Source organism: Oryctolagus cuniculus, chromosome 8, assembly GCF_051225735.1.
Source record: "Oryctolagus cuniculus isolate XC-2025 breed Fujian yellow rabbit chromosome 8, ASM5122573v1, whole genome shotgun sequence".
NCBI lineage: Eukaryota > Metazoa > Chordata > Mammalia > Lagomorpha > Leporidae > Oryctolagus > Oryctolagus cuniculus.
The window spans coordinates 138555981-138577586 of record NC_142874.1 but is presented as its reverse complement, the minus strand read 5'-3'; the positions used below and the strand labels follow the sequence as shown (position 1 = coordinate 138577586).

The 21606-nt window shown below is 45.7% G+C and overlaps 2 protein-coding genes across 13 annotated transcripts in view; both read right to left on the bottom strand.

The window, feature by feature from the left end:
- Positions 1-1579, bottom strand: part of PDCL2 (phosducin like 2) — a 51934-nt gene extending 50355 nt beyond the window's left edge. For both annotated transcript variants that reach the window (XM_008267847.5, XM_089302795.1), the window contains exon 1: positions 1455-1579. In XM_008267847.5, the coding sequence (XP_008266069.1) occupies positions 1455-1460 (6 nt within the window). In that variant the 5' untranslated portion in view covers positions 1461-1579. The remainder of the gene's footprint in view (positions 1-1454) is intronic.
- Positions 1580-4269: 2690 nt separating this feature from the next.
- The window catches only part of NMU (neuromedin U), a 33674-nt gene continuing 16337 nt past the window's right edge, over positions 4270-21606 (bottom strand). For 6 of the 11 annotated variants that reach the window (XM_051820271.3, XM_089302793.1, XM_089302792.1 and 3 more), the window contains exons 3-9: positions 19688-19735; positions 17055-17114; positions 14216-14245; positions 14068-14118; positions 12451-12588; positions 8277-8330; positions 4270-4502 (exon numbers count right to left, since the gene is read on the bottom strand). In XM_051820271.3, the coding sequence (XP_051676231.1) occupies positions 4416-4502; positions 8277-8330; positions 12451-12588; positions 14068-14118; positions 14216-14245; positions 17055-17114; positions 19688-19735 (468 nt within the window). In that variant the 3' untranslated portion in view covers positions 4270-4415. Of the gene's footprint in view, positions 4503-6971; positions 7012-8276; positions 8331-12450; positions 12589-14067; positions 14119-14215; positions 14246-17054; positions 17115-19687; positions 19736-21606 lie in introns of all 11 variants that reach the window. The other 5 variants (XM_008267849.5, XM_017347544.4, XM_051820273.3 and 2 more) reach the window with 5 other exon arrangements.

Genomic DNA, 21606 nt, shown 5'->3' with positions numbered 1-21606 from the left:
AGTTTAGAACAGTGTATCTCAAACATTAAGTATTGAACTCTTGAATAAATCAATGAACAAAGGTTAATGCACAGTTGCCTTTGTTATCAATACATTTCATCCTAATTCCTTTAAAGCAGATGCAAATGAAGACAACTCTGCAATGTTGTTATAGCCTGTATAAAACAGGGGCCGGCCCTGTGGCCTAGTGGGTAAAGCTGCTGCCTGCAGCGCTGCCATCCCATATGGGCACCCGGCTGCTCCACTTCTGATCCGGCTCTCTGCTAGCGCCTGGGAAGGCAGTAGAAAATGACCCAAGTCCTTGGGCCCCTGCACCCACGTGGGAGACCCAGAAGAAGCTCCTGGCTCCTGGCTTTGGACCAGCGCAGTTCTGGCCGTTGTGGCCACCTGGGGAGTGAACCAGTGGATAGAAGACACCTCTCTCTCTCTCTCTCTCTCTCTCTCTCCTCTCTCTAACTCTTTCAAATCATAAATCTGCTAGGAATCTACTATTAACACAGAAGAGCTATCCATTAACGATTACATTCATGTTCAAAATATCCTTATATACATACGGCCTTTTCAAATACCAAAATAAAATACATCTAAGAAAAGCCGCAGTGGCTTTAATTTGGGGGAGCGGAGATTGGAAAGTGATAATTTTATTGTCAAAAAGAGAGGGAAAAGAAGGGAAGGGAAAGAAGATGTAAAAAGGACGCTTGAGACGGACAAGGAGGGCTCCGGGGAGTCCATGCGAGTTTAATGGAGACTTTTTGATCCAGGGCCAGCTGCTCTTTTTCTAAGACAGACGCTGAAGGTAGCGGGAGAGGACAAGGGAGTTACCCTTGGGCTGACCTTGAGGTCGGTTCAAGACGGAGATCGCGCCAGGAGTGAAAGGCAGTGGCGCAATTCCGACGTCTCCGCAGGAGACCAGAGACGCCCCGGGGTCTCCGAGGCCCACAGCATGGCCTTCTCCCAGGTAACCCGGCTTTGTCTCCCAGATTGAGGCCGAGAGCACGCAGTCAGCGCTCAGCAGGAATGCGCTGGGACCCGAGGCCGTGGTGGCCGCCACCTGCAGACCCGCCCCGCGCTGGGACCCGAGGCCGTGGTGGCCGCCACCTGCACACCCGCCCCGCGCTGGGACCCGAGGCCGTGGTGGCCGCCACCTGCACACCCGCCCCGCGCTGGGACCCGAGGCCGTGGTGGCCGCCACCTGCACACCCGCCCCGCGCTGGGACCCGAGGCCGTGGTGGCCGCCACCTGCACACCCGCCCCGCGCTGGGACCCGAGGCCGTGGTGGCCGCCACCTGCACACCCGCCCCGCGCTGGGACCCGAGGCCGTGGTGGCCGCCACCTGCACACCCGCCCCGCGCTGGGACCCGAGGCCGTGGTGGCCGCCACCTGCACACCCGCCCCGCGCTGGGACCCGAGGCCGTGGCCGCCACCTGCAGACCCGCCCCGGGCGCGCCCCTCACCTGCATGGCGGCCGCTCGCCCCTCAGGCGCCCGCGGCGCTGCAGCCCCCTCCAGGCGCGAAGGCGCGAAGACGCCGCCACAGGCCCAGCGGTTCCGAGAGGACAAAGGCTTCCGACGACGTGGGTGCGCGCTCTGCTGTCGCTAGGCGACGAGGAAGCCTCAGACCCGGGTACTGACGGCTCAACACCCGCAGGTCACTGTGGGCCGCCCGGGCTGGTGTCCGGCCGGCGGTCCGCTGCCACCCTTCCAGGTCAACCCTGGTTCTGCGCGGGAGCACCTGTCCACTGCGGAGCCCTCTCTCCAGGGGCCAACAGCGAACTCCCGGGGTGGGGGACCCCTCAGCGGAGTCGCGCGCCTGGAAACCTGGGCCGGTATTTAGAATTTGGAAGCTGGGGGACCCACAGTCCCCATTGTACTTCCTTTTGTTGTATGTGTGCTTTCCTAGGGTGAGAGATCAGGGCTCCCACCAAACTCTTAAATGGGACGGCAGCTTTCCACCCGACCTTAGCCCACTGCCACAGGAGACAGCTGGCTTTAGGTAGAAACCTACAGAACTGAAGGATTTGGTGTTTAATTTAAGGAGAATGTTTCATAGGAGGCGGCAGCCGCTTAGGGAAAACAATTGGGCTACGCACCTGCTTTATACACGTGGTCCCACAGACAACAGGATTTGGAACAGAAGGTAAAAACACTTTCAATGAAGTAATTTTAAACTTAAGTTTGGCATTGGACCAATCCATCCATCGGTAGAGACTAGTTAATAATTGATACTATACTCCTAGGAGGCCATATATTCTGTTGTGTTTGTGTAGGAGACATTGATAAATGTAAATATTTAAAAACATCACAGTTTTTATGGCCATATCTTTTTTTTTTTTTTTTTTGACAGGCAGAGTGGACAGTGAGAGAGACAGAAAGGTCTTCCTTTGCCGTTGGTTCACCCTCCAATGGCCGCCGTGGCCGGCGCACGGCGCTGATCCGATGGCAGGAGCCAGGAGCCAGGTGCTTTTCCTGGTCTCCCATGGGGTGCAGGGCCCAAGCACCTGGGCCATCCTCCACTGCACTCCCTGGCCACAGCAGAGAGCTGGCCTGGAAGAGGGGCAACCGGGACAGAATCCGGCGCCCCGACCGGGACTAGAACCCGGTGCGCCGGCGCCGCAAGGCAGAGGATTAGCCTAGTGAGCCATGGCGCCGGCTATGGCCATATCTTAATATTTCCTCTGCTATAGTTACTTTTTTTCTTTCTCTTTGTTATCCTAGAAACCTAAAAAATATAATTGATATATGTCTCTCTGAATTTCTTAGAGTCCCTAGGAAATGCTGCTTAAATGGATATTCAACTCCTCTTTTTGACTCTAACGATTAATAAAGAACAGGCTGGTTGAGTTGCTGCGCACAGAATTAGCAGGTGCTGCCCCGTGCATTTGTGGCCTCAGAGCAGGAAGCCCTCTTTGCTTTCAAATCCCAATCTTGTCAAGATAATTGTTTTAAAAAACAACAAAATTTGTGTCCTCTTCTTCTCTCCTTATGTTTGCTCATTGACAAGTGACATTCAGACACTTTCTTAGTAAAAATACATAGCTTAAGCTATAATCGTTGGCCAACATTAGGAAGACCAAAAATTGATTAAATACACCACTCTGAGATCTATACAGACCTCATCCTACCCACCTAGAGAGCCACCCCACTCTAATCAGCCGGCAACCTCTCCGATGGAGGAAGTACGGATCCAGACGGAGCTCAGAAGGCGAACATAGTGGAAAACGTGGAGGAACATGAGTACAACCTCCATCTGAGGTTAAATACTTGATGGATTTAGTGCAGAAATTCTCCAAGCATATTCACAATCCTCTTCTAGGAAGATGATCTGTGGACAACGCTGGTTGCCTTTCAGATGTTAGAGTGGAAAAACTTATTTTAAAATAGACTGAATACTATGAGCTGATAGAACAGGTTAGCGTACTGTTAAATTTGCAGTCACCAGAAAACCATGTTATACTTATAAAATTCAGAATTTGCTTATTGGATTATTGGAATGGTCAAGTCCAAATCTAATTAGTATGGTTAAAATTGTTGTTCACACTCTAATATTGTTAGTTATTGGGCATTCTGCTATTTACAAAAGCTAGTAATTTTGTCACTGATAAAAATCTAAATAGGACAAACTAAAATAGCACATTAAAATTCAACTTCATGAGTATTAAGATTTATTTATTTTAAAGGTGCCATATAGGTAGTAGGGGCCCAACTACTTGGACCATCTGCAGCTTTTCCCAGGCCATTAGCAGGCAAGCTGCATTGAAAGTGGAGCAGCCAGGGCCGGCGCCGCGGCTCACTAGGCTAATCCTCCACCTGTGGCGCCGGCACCCCGGGTTCTAGTCCTGGTCAGGGCGCCGGATTCTGTCCCGGTTGCTCCTCTTCCAGTCCAGCTCTCTGCTGTGGCCCAGGAAGGCAGTGGAGGATGACCCAGGTGCTTGGGCCCTGCACCCCATGGGAGACCAGGAGGAAGCACCTGGCTCCTGGCTTTGGATCAGCGCAGTGTGCCAGCCATAGCAGCCATTTGGGGGGTGAACCAACGGAAAAGGAAGACCTTTCTCTCTGTCTCTCTCTCTCACTCTCTCACTGTCAAATTCTGCCTGTCAAAAAAATTTTTTTTCTTAAAAAAAAAAAAAAAAAAAAGAAAGTGGAGCAGCCAGGACCCGAACCAGTGCCTATATGGGATGCCAGTGTCACAGGCAGTTGCTCAACCTCTGTGCCACAATGCTGGACCTTATAAGTAACTTTAATAAAAATATCAAAAAGGCATAGGTGCCAATAGTATCATTGTTGACAGCTTTATTTCATGTCATTTATCATTATCATTCATCATTACAACACTATTTTCAAGAAATTGAACATTTACAATCTCAACCAATTTTTACTGAGAATGTTTACAATACAGGGATCGTCAGCAGAGTAAACTCAGCAAAGATTGATTTGGGGAAGAAAACAAATGTTAGTAGTTGTTATATTCCATAGCATTGCCTCTGTAGAAAATGTGTTGATATTCTGTAAAAGAAGAAAAATTGAATTAGATTCAAGTGCAAATGAGTGTGTGAATGTGTATATAATGCTTGAATATAGACAGTTTTATAAATATTTTGTCATAGTATCACGCTGGCATCTGAGATACTTCCCAGCTGTTCTTCAGTTTGTACATTTTAAACTATATATCATTTAATCTCTCTCTGATGGAACATTGTTTTGTTTTCCAAATGTTTATAGTACTTAATATATCAAAGTGGTTTCTTAAGATTCATTAATAAGATTTTTGAATAATATATATCAAAAGTTGCAGTTATTCCTCATGCATCTATTACCTCATACTTATAATTAAATCATCCCATTTTATGCTTAAATTCTTTCTCACTAAATACTAGATGAACACTTTGGACAATCAGATGAGAATAACAAAGAAAAAATTATCATCAAATTATTTTCCCATTGGAAAAATAAAATGAAGTCCTGAGTAAATCATTCTGTATATACCCAATTCTTGGGAATAACTCAATTTTTCTCAACTTCAGAGAGAGTTCATTACCAAACTGAGCAAATCATGGGTTAAATTCCATTTCACATTGTGGATACTCTAATAGTTTGGCATTATAATCACAGATATTTTTCCATTTACTATCAAAGAAGTTTTGCTTACATTTTATAAATGACTGTGTATATTTGCATTATTTTGAAAGATGTGTTTTTCCATTAACACTCAGTTCTTAATACCTTGAAAAAAAATTTAAAACAAATGAAGAATACGCTTTCTCATATTCCATGTATGAACATAATTTGTCAGGCCTTTTTTGAAACACAGTTTGACAACTTAAGTTCCAGGGCAGGCATTGAGGCACAGTGCTGGTTCCAAGTCTCAGCTTCTCTGCTTCCAATCCAGCTCCCTGCTGATGCATCCTGGAGGCAGCAAATGACAGCACAGGGCGTGGGCCCCTGCACCCACGTGGAGACCTGGATGGAGTTCCAGGCTCCTGACTTCAGCTCTGCCGAGGCCTGGTTACGGTGGGAATTTGGGGAGTGAACCAGTGAACCAGTGGATGGAAAAGTGTCTCTCTCTCTCCCTCTCTCTCTCCTTTTCAAGTACATGAAAAATTAACGTTAACAAAAATAAAATTCAAGTTCCTCATTATGTCCTATGAGGATGTCATTTTTATTATCTTTCCAGAATTTTTATCTTTTATTTCTTTCTTTCTTAACTGAATCATCTAATTCATCAAGAGCTACATTAAATAAAAGTGAGAGAATATTCTTTTGTTCCTCATGAAATGCTCCAAAGTATTCCACTATCACTAGCAAGTTTATTGAAACTATAATTTAAACGTGGAGAAAAGACACATATCTTTCTACAGGATCTCCTTTTAAAGCCCAGGAACAGATGTGGAATTATACCACAAACACCTATTGAGATTTTCAGATGATTTTTCTTCTAATGGTGAAATATTTTAACAAACTGCCCTAATGTGGCACCGTCCCTGCTTCATGGAGAACGGATCTCTCACAGGGGGTCGGGATCCTTAACTCTTGCTGTGGTTTGAATATGGTTTGCTTCCTCCAAAACTCCTGGTGGGGTCTGAATCCCCCTGGTGAGGAATGAAGATGGAAGACCCACCTGGGGTGTCGGTAGTCAGAGATGAGGCTCATGGGAGGTGGCTAGGACAGGATAATACATGAGACAGGCAAAATACTCTTCCAGGATTTTCATATCTCCTGTGAGTATGCACTGATTTCAAAAGTTTTTTTGCACCAAAATCAACCTACCTTCATTCTATTTTCCAAAGTTTTTGAAGTGCCCTTGTATGTCTGTTTTGATTGTTGTCTCTTATTTGTATTTTTGTATATCAATGACTTTGCCCCTTGTTCTTGGCTAGGCTAAGTGAATTTATTTATTTATTTATTTATTTTGCAAAGAATAACATTTCTACTTTGCTTACATCAATTTTTCTACTTTACTATTTTTAAATTTATTAATTTTTTCATAACTTTCTTCCTTCTGCTTTCCTGGAGTTCACCTTGTCTTTTTGATTTACTGAGTGAAAAATTCATAATTCATTCGTTAATTCTCCTTGCTTAGTTTAAGGTCTTCAATTTTCTACTGAAAATGGCTTTGATGGAGTCCCCTCAGTTTTTTAATTTTATTATTATATAACAGGCAGAGATCATAGGGTCATAGGGTCATAGGATCGCTGTCTACATGATCAGTTATGATGATCACTCTTGGGGCCTAGTCTGAGGAATACGAATGGGAAAAGCCAATCCAGCCCAAAATACTGGGATTTTCCCATCAATCATATAAAGCCTCTGACAATTATAATACAAAAGATGCTACCACATACATGCAATTGATCAAATGACAGACGCACATTTATAATTTGTGACTGTTTGAAAACAACAGAAATTTCCAAATTGAGTTCAACCGTGGGACATCTACCACTTCATTATTTTTTTTTTCATTTATTCAACACATACCATTTTAAATCAAGCCTATGGATCTCCTTCCATTGCGTGGCTGAAAAATAATACATGAGAAAGAAATCAGTGGAATGCAGGCTGGGAGCTGATATTTATAGAAATCTGCCTGCGGGTCACAAGGCGGCTTCTCTCACATGCATCAGAATCACTGGGAGGTTTTGGCTTTTGTTTTTGTTTTTCACAACAAAGCCTGCTGGGCCTCACAGAGGTTCCAGTGGTGCAGCTCCGAGGAGGCCCTAAACCTGCATTCAAACAAACCCAGGGGTGATGCTGAGGGCCTCACAAAGTGGACACTCTTTGATTTGGCTTTTTTTGGAGAAAGCACCAACATTTCAAAACAAATGTTAAGTTCAATTTGATATGAACCCAAATTAGCTTCCCGAAGTCAAGGTGTCGAGTATTCCTTCTTCTTGCCATCAGTCTGGTTCCTTCTTCCGATCCATTCTCTAATATGCTGTTAAAATTATTTCCCAAAATGCATATGCTACCACATGCCTCCCGCCCTGGTCCTTGGCAGGAAGTGAGATTTCTGAGCTATGTCGCCCGTCCTTTCCTGTCGATGCTCCAGGATTTGGGCCATTCCCGAGCTGGAGTTCAGCTGGAACACAGCCCCCAGGCTGAGGGTGCGCCTTTCACAGCACTCAGTGTAGTTTTCCTTCTTCACTTCCTTCGCCAGGCTGTGAACTCAGAGCACGGGGAGGGACTCCTATCTGTCTTTACGTTCCCAGCCCTTGGTACACAGCCCAACACTCAGCAGAAGTCCAATAAATGCTGTTAAATGAAAGATTTAAAAATTCCTGGGAATGTATTAAAATTGCAAATAGTTTAGAAAGTGCAGCTGCTTAGAAAGGAACTCAAGTTCCTGAGACAGTCTGGACACACAAATGGGAAATGCAAGTCAACAGTTCTGACAACACAGCCTGCAGTGTAGCTGATTCTTTTAAGATTTTGTGAAAGTAGTCATGACTATTCCAACCTACTGAATCAAATGCTCAGTAAATGCTTCCTTGGACACTGTTAGCACACTTATTCCTACAAATGAAAAGTCAAACATTAAACTGTTAAGTAGGTGAATGCCATTTGGGGTGTTCACGAACAGGAGTGGTGGGTCAGAGGAATCTGACTGGGGATGCTGTAGTCCTGAAGCAAGAAGGGGGAACGGAAGGTAATACACAGTGTGACACCTGACAGCAAGTATCTATAAGCATCAAAATAAATGAAAAATTACGACTAATGAAATAAATGCATAGTGAAAGTATTTTTCGATGTTGATGATTAAAAATAAATACCGTGTGTGCATACCCTGAACAGAAAGTATCCTCGACTTCGACTTCCAAAAGGACTTTGGAATTCTTCCTGGAAAAGAAGATGAGGGCGTTATGAGTCACACGCACCTAAAATCAGAGCAGTTCTCCCTGGGGTTATGCCAGGCTCAGTTTTTTTCAGCCACCCTCACTGAAGGAAAGGGAATCCGGGACTTGAGCACATCGTTTGTATCAGTGGAGAAACTTTGTAGATATACATACCAGAGAATTTTCAACAGCCAGCAGTGTCATCAGAATACTGTATTTAAAAATAATCTCCCTATCAATGTGACAAGTTTCCTTGTCAAGAATTTCATCAGAGGGGCAGGCTGCTGTTTGTGATGCTGGCATCCCCTATGAGCACCAGTCCGAGTCCCAGCTGCCCTGCTTCTGCTCAGCTCCCTGCTAAAGTGCCTGGGAAAGCAGCTCTGGGCGGCGCAGGTGCTTGGGCCTGTGCACCCACATGGGAGGCCAGGATGGAGCTCCTGGCTCCTGGCTTCAGCCTGACCTAGACCTGGCTGCTGTGGCCATCTGGAGAGTGAACAGGCAGATGGAAGACCGACCTCTCCCTATCTCTCTGTCTCTGCCTTTCTAATAAATAAGTAAATCTTTTTTAAAAGGAATTTTATCAGTTATAATATACCCAGCAATAAGCAGAAAGAGAAATGACAGACACTCATAATTATACTTAAAATCTGCTTTTAGCATTTTCTTAGAATAAAATAATTTCTTTAAAATACATGTTGTATATGTTAACAGATGACTAGCAAAAGTTTCGAATAGTGCCACAGCTAAAAGCAATTATATAATATTTCCATAGGAATGAAGATTGAAATTGATTTACAGCTTTAGTTAGTGACAGATAATTATCTATCATAAAAATATTATCAGGGTGGGAATCAGATGGGAATGAACTTCATCATTCAAGGCCTTTTCCCATAATATAAGTACAATCATAGTCTTAAATTCTAAAAAGTGACTCTGATATCAATGTGGGCTCTGAAATTCTGATTTCCAACAAAAATATATTAAATTCTCAATATTTTGACTTAATTTTAACAATTACTCTAACTTCTCAAATTACTGAGGATGGAAGAATTCATATTTTTCAATATGTTTGTATGCCTATGTAAGAAAATTTCTCATGTATATTGTATTAGAGAAAGAAAAGAAAAGGTAGGATAATCTGTAAAGTAAACTGTGTGGGATCCAGTCTGTTCAGGTTCCTATCCCCAGACAGAGAACAGCACAAAAGAGAATTTGGGAGAAAAAGATTTTAAAAATATACAGACAAAAAGTGAACTACATTTCACAAACAAAACTCAAGTGGTTGAATACAGTAAGATCCAAAAACTCATTTTCTTCATGAATTCAAAATATTTCACTATCCAAGTATGTTTTAAAATTAGGTGACTTCAGCCCAGCAAAGCTGGCACTGCTGGGACTGTTTTTCCATTCATCTCTTACATATTTTTCTTGCGTAAGTTCCCAGGAAAATTGATTTGCTCCCAAATGTTCCGTGATTCATTCGTCTGCTGGGATGTGCTAGGCTGGGGCTCCTGTGTTCAGTGACTGTCTGGAAACTTTGATGTTCTCACCTCAAGTAGATGATTCCAACAGAGTCGTAACCTGGTCCCAATACTGTGTGGTCCATTCTGGTTGTGTCAATGATGACCCTGAAATAATGTGGCCAAACTCCTGGGCAAGTGTTGGTGTATTTTAAGAAACTGGCTCTTTAACTTGAAATGTTAAACTATTCACAATACTATTCATAAGTCAGGAAGTAGAAGCTCACTCAAAAGAAGGATATTGATAGAATCTTATGGAAAGTTTGATGACAAATTATTTTTTCTTCATTCTGGAAATGCTAACATTTTAAAGGGCTGCTACATTTGCCTTTTTTTGGGTAAGATTTATTTATTTATTTGAAAGACAAAGAGAGAGAAAGATCTCCCATCTGCTGGTTCACTCCCCAAATGGTGCAACTGTGGGCCAAAGCCAGTAGCTTCTTCCAATTCTTCCATGGGGGTGCAAGGGCCCAAGCGCTGGGGCCACCTTCCACTGCCTTCCCAGGCACATTAGCAGATCTAAAGCGAAGCAGCCGGGACTCGAACTGGTGCCTATATGGGATGCAGGCACTGCAGATGGAAGTTTAACCTGCTGCGCCACAGCGCCAGCCCCAACATATTTGCTCTTACATGTCTGTGTAAAGTTGGCAGCAGATATGTCTTCTCTGCTGGAAGCTTAGTTTAAGAACATGAAGAATTTAGAGGAAAGAGTGACTATGGTCAATGCACTTTGAGGAATTCATTCATCTAAACTGAATTCATTTTTAAAGCTATTTAAAGACTTTATGTAGCACTTTAGGAAGACTAAAATAAAAATGGTATTGAAATTAAGGAAAAATGCAACTTTTAATAATATATAATTGAACAATAACACAGTAACAGCATCAAGGTTAAATGGTAAATGGAAAGCATAGCAAAAAAAAGGTATTTGCCTAGACCAGAAGTCAGAAGACCCTGTAGTAATCTTTTCCACTTGTCTGACTTAAGGAAACGCCTTTAATTGTTTTGACTTATTTTTCCCCTTTCTAAACCATGGATAACAATACTTGTGTAAGAACAGAGTTCCCAAAAGACTCAAGTGAGACTTTATGATCAAACAGTATATGTCACAACAATGTAAGACATTACTTAAAAACGGTATCTAGGAGCTTCCAGCATGGCGGAAGTTAGGATTCTTCTTTTCAACACTTTTATTATTTGAAAGGCAGAGAGGGAGAGGGAGAGAGAGAGAGAGAGAGAGAGAGAGATATCTCCTACCCACTGATTCACCCCCCAAATGCCTGCAACAGCCAGGCCTGGCTTTGCCAGGAGCCTGGAAGTCCATCCGGGTCTCCCACATGGGTGGCAGGGCCCAAGCACTTGAGCCGTCAGCTGCTGCTTCCCATGGGGTACGTAAGCAGGGAACTGGAGTGGAGAACTGAGGCAAGACTCAAGCCAAGCACTCTGACACGGGCTGTGGGCATCTTAACCTCTGTTCCAAACGCAAGCCCCAAGGAGTCTTCTCGAACGACAACACGCAGCTCGGTGACTTGCAGTGAGACCCGAGATTGCCCGGGGCGGGCATCTGGTCTGGCGGCTGGGAGGAGGGCTGGGACGCGGCTTTCCCCCATGCTGCAGTGCCTGCTTTGACTCCTGGCTTTGGCTCCCAGTTCCAGCTTCCTGCTAAGAGACACCTGGGCAGCAGCGGATGTTGGCTCGAGTCCTTGGGTCCCTGCCATCCATGTGGGAGACACAGATTGAATTCTGTGTGTCTGACTTCAGTCTGACCCAGCCCTGGCTGTTGTGGGCATCTGGGGAGTGAGCCAGAGGATGGCAGATTTCTCTCTCGCTCTCTCTCACTCTGCCTTTCAAATAAAAATAACTTAAAAACATTTTGAACAGAATGTGTTAAGTCAGTTATATTCACCTTACTCATAAACACTGGATTTTAGGTCATATTTTTGTTAATTGTGGAAAAAAATTAGTTTCTAATGTGTTTGCTCCACAAGTTTCACTCTAGAAAAAAAAAATTTTTTTTATTTGACAGGCAGAGTTAGACAGTAAGAGAGAGACAGAGAGAAAGGTCTTCCTTCCGTTGGTTCACCCCCCCCAAATGGCCGCTATGGCCGGCACTGCACCGATCTGAAGCCAGGAGCCAGGTGCTTCCTCCTGGTCTCCCATGCAGGTACAGGACCCAAGCACTTGGGCCATCCTCCACTGCCCTCCTGGGCCACAGCAGAGAGCTGGACTGGAAGAGGAGCAACCAGGACTAGAACCTGGCGCCCATATGGGATGCCGGCGCCGCAGGCGGAGGATTAACCAAGTGAGCCACGGCACCGGCCCCCTCTAGCAACATTTTAACGGGACAGCCAGCGTGCCCTGCCAGCTATCTGCGCGTCTGGAACCAAACAGCCAGCACGGGCTCCGTATCTGCTGTCCTATTCCTACTTGATGAAGAGACACCGTGGAGTCCTCTCTTCACCAAGAAGGGCTGTGGCCTTTTGGGAGTGAGCACCATGGCAGCCTTCCCCAGGGGCGGGGGGTGGGCGGAACACTCCTCTCCATGCCAGCCGGGGCAACCCCTCTGCTGTCGCCCGATGCTCTGACGTGGCCAGCTGGGCTTACCCCGAGCGCCCCCGGGGCTGGCCCACACAGCGGCCGAACAAGCATGCAGCCGGAGGTACGTACGTCCACAGGGAACCTCTTCATTCTTCTCTCGTGCAGGTGAGGCAGGAGCTGCAGCAACGGGTGCAGGACAGAGGACTGAGGACACGAACACACACACCTGATGAGCACACGGCCCCTCCGCACCCCTGCGCCCCTACCTGCTGCGCCTCTGCTCCACCGCACTCCCCCAGACGAAAAAGAAAATGCAAGATGTTATCTACCCCAGCCCTGGCCGTGGGTGTCCAGGAACCGTGAACAAGCCAGGAGATGGGGGATGCTTTGGTGGCTCCCTGCTGGGGTTTTTGTCATTATTGGAAGAGGCTTTTTCCTGAGGACCTCAGCTCCAACATTAGCTGCCCAGTGCCTGCCCTCACTGCCTGCTTCCAGACTCGCTCGAAGTCATCTGGGCCGGAAGAAACCAGCTCTGAGAATCCTTCCCATTATGAACCTGTTCGTCTGGAGGAGTAGCCCGGACGCCCTGCATTCTCCTTTATTAGTTGTAGTTAAACACGAGGATGCGGCAAAGGGCAGGAGGGAAACACAAGGAGGGAATACTAAAGACAACAGAGGGACAGAAATGACAGTGCGTTGTTGATGGTGAAGAATGCGACTAGGACACATTTCCCAGAAATCTAAAGATGCCAAGCAGAAGGAGGTGACGGTGCACTCGAGACGTGGGGGCCTGATATGGCTGTGGGTTGTTTGTTTGTTTGTTTGTTTGTTTTTAATGGGACGGGTTGAACTGAGCCTTCTCACTAACAGTAAATTCATTTATCAAATGAATTGATACGAGCTCTGTAGCCTGGCTGTCTGTCACCCAATTCAACTCGCATTGGGTGTAACGTCAAGATAACCTAACTTCCACCTCCTCGTAGCTGGGGAGGTTCCATGTGGTAGACATTCACAACTGAGTTTAAGTTTCCAGTTAGCTTTCCCCAGGTACGACCCCATGATTAAAATTCACATTCCTCCTCCCCTTAAATTCACTGGTGCTGGTGAATTAAAAGCTTCAAAAGAATATTAGAGTCAAATAAGACATCTATCTTGAATCACGGAAGTATGTTTGTTAGTGGTTTTTTGTTTTTTTTTTTGTTTTTTTTTTTTGAAAAATCCATGCATGCAGAAAGAAAACTACCCCTAAAACCACAACATTTTGAAGTAAATGGAATTCAAGTTTCTGGTCTGTGGCCAATCTTAGTAAATTCTCACACCAAATGCCTCCTTCCTAATAAGATCTCAGGAATGGAAGAAGGTATTCTTGCCTTCAGAATGGGAGTTCCATGGCAGCTGGGGTTGCCTTCCAAATTTTCTGTTTTATTTGCTGCTATATTTCTAGTACCTAGAATTGTGCCTTGCACATAGTGGATTCTCAGTATATAACTGTTGAATGAATGAACGAATGATTTAATGTACATGCAGTAACTGACATACACAATAAGTTAAGTGTATAGCAAATGTTGAATTCCATTTATTCATCCATATATAAACTTCGAAAAGAAAAAAGCTTAAATTTAGATCTAGTTCTGTTAAACTACAGAAACAGAGGTTTTCTTTTAGATGAATACTCCAACTTACCACAACATTTGAATTGCCCAACTTCTGTGTCTTTGAATAATGAAATAAAAACTGTAAAAAAAAAAAAAAAAAGCAATGAGTTTTACCAGAACAGAGTCATGGCTTCCTTTATAATTTTTGATGTATATATTTGTGAAAATTGCCTTACCCTTTTGGTGTTATCTTTTTCATCTTGTTCCTGTTGAAAAGACATATGTATGTTGTTATATAATATATAGTATAATGTTTATAATATATTCTACAATTACACAGCTAAAACACATGACACGTGTCACACAGAAAATATGACTGAAATCAAGGCTGGGCAGTGTGGTGCAGTGAGTTAAGCGCCATGTGGGACACCTGTATCTCACGGCAGTGCCTGGTTCGAGTCCCAGCTCCTCCATTTCTGATCCAGCTTCCTGCTAATGATCCTGGGAGGCAGCAGCTGATGGTCCGAATGCTTGGTTTCCAGACCTCTATGTGGGAGACTGGGAAGGAGCCCCGGGCTCCTGGCTTTGGCCTGGTCTAGCCCTGGCTGATGCAGGCATTTGGGGAATAAGCCAGCAGATGGGTGATCTCTCTCTCTCCCCCCTCTCTGTCACTCTGCTTTTTAAATAAATGAATCTTTTTTTAAAAGATTTATTTATTTATTTGAAAGTCAGAGTTACACAGAGAAGAAAGGAGAGGCAGAGAGAGAGAGAGAGAGAGAGAGAGGTCTTCCGTTCGTTGGTTCACTCCCCATTGGCCGCAACGGCCGGAGCTGTGGCCAATCTGAAGCCAGGAGCCAGGACCTTCCTCCAGGTCTTCCCACACAGGTGCAGGGGCCCAAGGATTTGGGCCATCTTCTACTGCTTTCTAAGGCCACAGCAGAGAGCTGGATAGGAAGTGGAGCAGCCGAGACTTGAACTGGTGCCCATATGGGATGCTGGCACTGCAGGCGGGGATTTATCCGCTATGCCACAGCATTTTTTTAAGAATGAAATTAGTTAAATATATGTTGCTCTAAAAATACATGGAAATTTAATATGAATACTGCAACAAAGATCTTTACTGCAACATCATTCATAAGAGTAAAAAATGTATCACATCTTAAATGTTCAACTGCAATGGGATAAGAAATTATAATCACATGATGGAGTATTCAAAGGAAGAAACTAAAAGAACCATATCAAAATATTTGTGATTATCACTACATCATAAGATTATGAGTTATTTTTGCTTTCTACCATAAACTTGTCTATATTCTGCTTTTGCCACCCCTAAATTTACATTTTTTTTAAAGTTCCATCATCCCTTTTTTGTTGTTGTTCTTTCTTGTCTCATTTGCTTTTTTTTTTTTTTTTTTTTGACAGGCAGAGCAGACAATGAGATAGAGAGACAGAGAGAAAGGTCTTCCTTTTTCCGTTGGTTCACCCCTGAAGTGGCCGCTACAGCTGGCGCGTTACAGCGGGCGCGCTGCACTGATGCAAAGTCAGGAGCCAGGTGCTTCCTCCTGGTCTCCCATGTGGGTGCAGGGCCCAAGGACCTGGGCCACAAAAGGAGGATTATCACTAAAATCATTGTCTTTTTAAAATCTTATTTAGGAAAGAAGTCAATGAAGTTTTTTGGAAAATGTCATTAACAATAACGGATAGAGGCCAGCGTTGTGGCATGCTGGGTTAAGTACCACTTGTGATGGTAGCATCTCATATGAGCAATGTTTCAGGTCCCGGCTGCACCACTTCTGATCAGCTCCCTGCTCAGGTGCCTGAGAAAGCCCAGGAGGATGGCCTAAGTGCGTGGGCCCCTGCCACCCACGTGGGAGACCTGGGTGGAGTCCCTGGCTCTTGGCTTTGGCCTGGTCTAGGCCCAGTCATTGTACTGGGGAGTGAACCAGCAGATGGAATATCTCTTTCACTCCCTCCACCTCTCCCTTTTCCTCTATGACTCTGCCTTTCAAATAAATAATTTTTTTTAAAAAAATGGATAAATATAAAATGCAGTTTATTTAGTTTCAGGAAACATTCGTGCATTCAAGCTTTCAGAGAATTATTGCATATGAAAGCTATGGCAGTTAGAGTGTACCGATGATTACAGGTTAACTCAGAATTTCTGATGAAAATACATATAAAGATCTATCAAGGAGCCGGCGCTGTGGCATAGTGGGTAAAGCCGCTGCCTGCAGTGCTGGCATCCCATATGGTTGCTGGTTCGAGTCCCAGCTGCTCCACTTCTGATCCAGCTCTCTGCTATGGCCTGGGAAAGCAGCAGAGGATGGCCCAAGTCCTGGGGCCTGTGCACTTGCATAGGAGACCCAGAGGAAGCTCCTGTCTCCTGGCTTCAGATTGGCGCAGCTCCAGCCATTGCGGCCATTTGGGGAGTGAATAAACGGAAGGAAGACCTTTCTCTCTATCTCTCACTCTGTCTGTAACTCTACCTCTCAAATAAATAAAATCTTTTAAAAAAAAAAAAGATCTATCAACCTCAGGCACTTGTCTTTCAGAGGGCCACATGAGGATAAAGTGCACATGTGAGACACACAGGGTATGACATGAAAGATGGTCCTTGTGATGTTGTCACTTTAGAACAAAAGCCCTCCCAGAAGAATCAAGAGATTTTACTAAGAAACCAAGGAAGAAGCAGGAACAGAAGTTTTAGACTACACTGCCCACAGTTTGCTTGCCCTGATTTCTTAATGTGCCCTTCTCCTCCCGCTGTCCTAACCTCTGGACCACAGGGTACGGTTAGCAGCTCAGAAAGACGTCTCTGTTCTCCAGTGGCAGAAAGACCAGGGCGGGAAACAGCCAGCGTGACCCCAAGGCTCCCTGTCTGACTACAGCACATTTTCACTCCAGGGGACACAGAAGTCCCAATCAGATGACCGTAAGTGATCAGACATCAGATAAACCATGCATTTTTTTTTAACCCAAATCCATTTATCCTCTTCCTGAGCTTCTTGGTAAGCTTCCTAAATTGGGCATGTTTTCTTGCAGAAGGAATTCCACAAAACACCATTTCAACCTTACCTGAGGTCTCGGTGGAATCCCCATGAGCATAAGGCAAAGCTCCCTCAGGGTGTCGGGTGCCTGGGGGGAGGGAGAAAGACACACAGGCTATGCCTTGCTGTAACGGTGTCTGTACGCAGGTTCAGCTGTGCAGTGTCAGGAGCACAAAGGTACCCAGCAGCCCAGGAAACCTCTTTGCTCTGGGTCACTGGAACTCCGCTGGAGTCCCTTGATTTTTCTTATAATGAAAACTTGCTCACTGGGAGTAAAACCTTCCTCCCAATCAGAAAAAAACTAACAAAACCTAGCTATGTGCTGTGCTCATTTAAACCCTCTGATGAAAGTGTCCACTGCTGTCCAGATACACGGCACTCAGCACAGGCTAAGACATCACAGATTCCACAGGGCAGGGTCACAACAGGGATGAGCCTTCCCAGCTTTGCAGCAAGTTCGGTGTCTACGCACCAAGGCAGTGAGCCAGGCTGAATATTACTCAGAACTGGCTGATTTGAAAACCCTGAAACTGCCTGCAAACAATGGGCAGTGGAGGAGGAGAAGCCGTACACGGTGCACCTAATCCGAGTACCACCCTTCCAGGTTGCTGACTGCACGCCCCCGGCTCAGGTGTGGCGGAGCACAGCGCACAGAAGTAGGGCAAAGCTCCTAGGGCTTAGCAGCCCGCTGGGTGCAGCCAGAAACAGCGCAAATGGACAAGCAGGGGCAAAACCTGCTTGGCACAGAGCTTAGCACAGTAGTACCAGGAACAATAGGCTACTTCATAAATGCATGCAGGAAGTAACGGGCACCTGGAGCCAAGGCAGGGCGTGGAGGGTGGGGCCGGAGGTGGGGTGGAGCGTGTAATTAGTGGGGAAAAGCCCGGGCCATGGAGTCCGGCAGTCTGCAGCTCTATAGCAGTGCCAATTGCAGTCTTCTCTTCATTACTGTGGTGCCACGGGCTGGTTACCCAACCTCTCTGAACTTGAGTTTCTTCAACCAGAAGTCTGGGGTGCCATCATTGCAGGGAGTTCTTGGAAGGATTACATGCAGGTAAAATGCTGAGCTTTGACTTCGAGCTGCAGTTACTCTTCATTTAGAAGCAACACGAAAAGCCCGCAATCTTCTTCGAAAAGCAAGGCACGCCTAACCCAGTTGGTTGTGGTTAGCAACACCACGGGAGCAGGCACACACTTTCTCTGTGCAACCTTCCTAGCATCCGATGTCAGCCTGTTCTCTCTCTCCTGCTAGCTGGCCTGCCGTGCGAGTGGCTGGGCTACTTCCTGTAAATATTAAATGGTTCCTATTTGTACAGTGTTTGAGCACATCACTCATGTGTATTTCACACACATAACTCACAGTCTGTGAGATACCTGGGGTAGGGGAGTTGCTACTCTCATGTAGGGAAGACACGAGGGACCAAGAGACTGTCTCTTGTCAAGACCATGCCAGGCTACTTATTGGCAGCATAATGACCCAGGAGCTCTCTCTTCTGACCTGGGGACATCCCTGGGCCACCCTGGTATTACCTGCAAAGCCTGTCATTGAGGACTGAACAAGAGGTGAGTATGTGTCCATTCTTTCTCACTCGCCCCCATCGGGGCCAGGTACAAAGGCAACCATTAGAATCTAGAAATAAAATCCCTAAACCTCCTTTTATGGCCCACGTAGCAAGGCCACAAAATAAAAATGATAGAAAATAACCCAGCGATGTCATGTGTCGCAGGCGGCTCTCAGCTTGAAGGAGAATAAATTCCCCCAAATGAGTTGTTTCTCCTCTGAGGCCAGATGAGGCTGAACTTGGCAACGAGACTAAACGTTGGGAAAGAAATCTCCAGTTCCTGACTATCTTTTCTGGGTTTTTCAAATGTGCCCTTTTCAATCTTTTATTTATGGGCCTTAAAATGATTTAGTTCCTGTTGGGCAAAAATATTTAGAAGCACTGTTCACATAATCACTTACATCATAAAATAACAGTTACTGTGAAAATTAATGGTGCCTTCTACATGTATCAAATTGTATAACAATTTACATTGTGTATGTAAAAGATTCAAATAGTAACTATTTCAAGTTCTTAATGTCAGAGAGGCGATTCGGGAGGAAGAACCTGGGTAGGCTCCAGCTGGTTAGTCCTTGTTCTTAGGGAGCTGGCACTCTGGCCTCGTGGCTGAGGACCTGGCTCTGCCAGGAGGCCCAAGGTCACTGCAGAGACCAGCAGGCAAGTCCTGAGGGCACTTGAAGCAAACCCACTGGGCATCAGATCCAAAGACATCCACGAGTCGACTTTTCAGTGACAGTGTCGATGCTTGGATCTCTCTAAGTCGGGCTCTTGAGTTCATCTATCACTGGGTTTCAAAACCAAATGGGGGACGGGATACCAGCCTCCAAGACGGCAATAGATATAGTTGTTGTAACATAACACGGAGTTTGATTGTGACATTCGATAATTTCCAAAATATATGTATTATCTGAAAATCGATTTTATTTCGAGATAAAGGCCCTAGCATTTGACAGCACAACATGGTATTATTACCATCTAACTCTAATATCTAACTCGTTGACCCATTTTAATGATTTCACAGAGGTCCAAAGGGAGCCATGGTGAATTTCAGTGCCACCCAAATGCCTACATTGTTACCAAACACCCCCCAGGGAGTTACCTGCGGCTGGGAGTCAACAGACAGGAAGGGCAAGCAAGCATCCTGGATCTGCAGAAAACAACAACACCAGTTAGAGCCTGGAAACAGACAGAAAACAGAAGATACAACGTCAAGGAACCCACGTAACAGAAACTGAAGCTCCGTGACAGCTGAGGACTCCGGCTTTGCCAGGACTCCACAACCTGTGAACGCCCAGGACTGGGATGCCCCAGATTGACCTGCAGCTATAGAGACGGCCAAAACAGTCACCAGGGATCGTCAGAGGGGAGGGCGCTGAGGAAGGTGGGCTCTGCTGTGGCATCAGAGTGCCTGGTTCGAGTCTCGGCTCTGCTTGCAACCCAGCTCCTTGCTAACGCACCCCGGGGAGGCAGCGGGGGGTGGTTCAAGCAGTTGGTCCCTGCTGCCCGTGTTGAGACCCAGACTGGGTTCCAAGCTCCTGTCTTTGGCCTGGCCCAGCCAGGCTATTGCAGACACTGGGAAGTAAACCAGAAGGAAAATCTCTCTGTGTCTCTGCCTTCCAAGTGAAAATAAGAAAATAAAAATAAGCACTTGAAAAACATGAAGGTATGTGGCGATCTTTCCTTAAATGAAGAGCTCTGAGGGGCACTTCTGTTACTCTTCAGCCGGCGGGGCTCAGAAGGAGCACCCTCAGTCACCAAGCTCATGCTTATGTTTCTTTAAAGATTTATTTATTTATTTGAAAGTAAGAGTTACACAGAGAGAGAAGGAGAGGCAGAGAGGGAGGGAGAGAGAGAGAGAGACAGAGAGAGAGAGAGAGAGAGAGGGAGAGAGAGAGAGGGAGAGAGAGAGAGAGAGAGGTCTTTCATCTGCTGGGTCACTCCCCAGTTGGCTGCAACTGCTGGAGTTGCGCCGATCCGAAGCCAGGAGTCAGGGGCCAGGAGCTTCTTCCGGGTCTCCCATGCGGGTGCAGGGGCCCAAGCACTTGGGCCATCTTCCACTGCTTTCCTGGGCCATAGCAGAGAGCTAGATCGCAAGTGGAGCAGCTGGGACTCGAACCGGCGCCCGTATGAGATGCTGGCACAGCAGGCGGCAGCTTTACCCACCACGACACAGCGCTGCCCCCTAATCCCCCCCCTTTTTTTTTAGGATTTTTCATGCTGCTGCTTATTACACACGAATCTAATGTCCCAGAATGAACACAATGGCAGCAAGCTGCAGAGAACCGCTCAAGACAACAGGGATAATCCCCTGGTTTGTATCGTGGATCGACGTGGGCAAGAGCTCTACCTTACAGTGATGGCTTAGGAGCCATGGCCAGCAATGCTGTTCTCAGACTGTGATCCTAAAAACTCAAGAAACCTCAAACCAAACTGTAGTATCAGAGATTTATACTAACCATAAAATAAGCCATGCTGAGAAATCAAGCACTAAAGCTGGATGCCTGCTGTTGTTGATGGCATTAAAGAGTCGTTCTCCGGGGGCCTTTTAAACTGGGGCTGGGAAAAACGGTGGTGATCTGTGTCTGCCTAGAAAGACTTAGTTTGAACCTTGTTTATGGCAAAACAGCCCAGAGGCTGCAGCAGGTGCCAGGATTCTTGGCTGATCCATCTAATTTAATTTGTATCCTCACACCCACACTGGGCGGGGAGACCATTAACTCCAGGACAACATCTCAAGCTCCTTGCTGCGTCCACGTTTACTGTGTCCAAAAACATGATCGTCTAGACACTGACAAAAGCCTTTAGATCTTACAGAAAAGCATGCGCTCATATCTTCCCTCCTTTTTGTCCCTCAAAACTTGGCATTTTTCCCATATATCATGATATTTGGGGGATTCTTTTATTCCCACTCATCTCTACCTGCAATCTGCTCCCTCTTCGACAGCACACAAGCCAGAATCATGGATCCAAGCACACACACACACTCACACACATACACACACTCACACTAACATATAC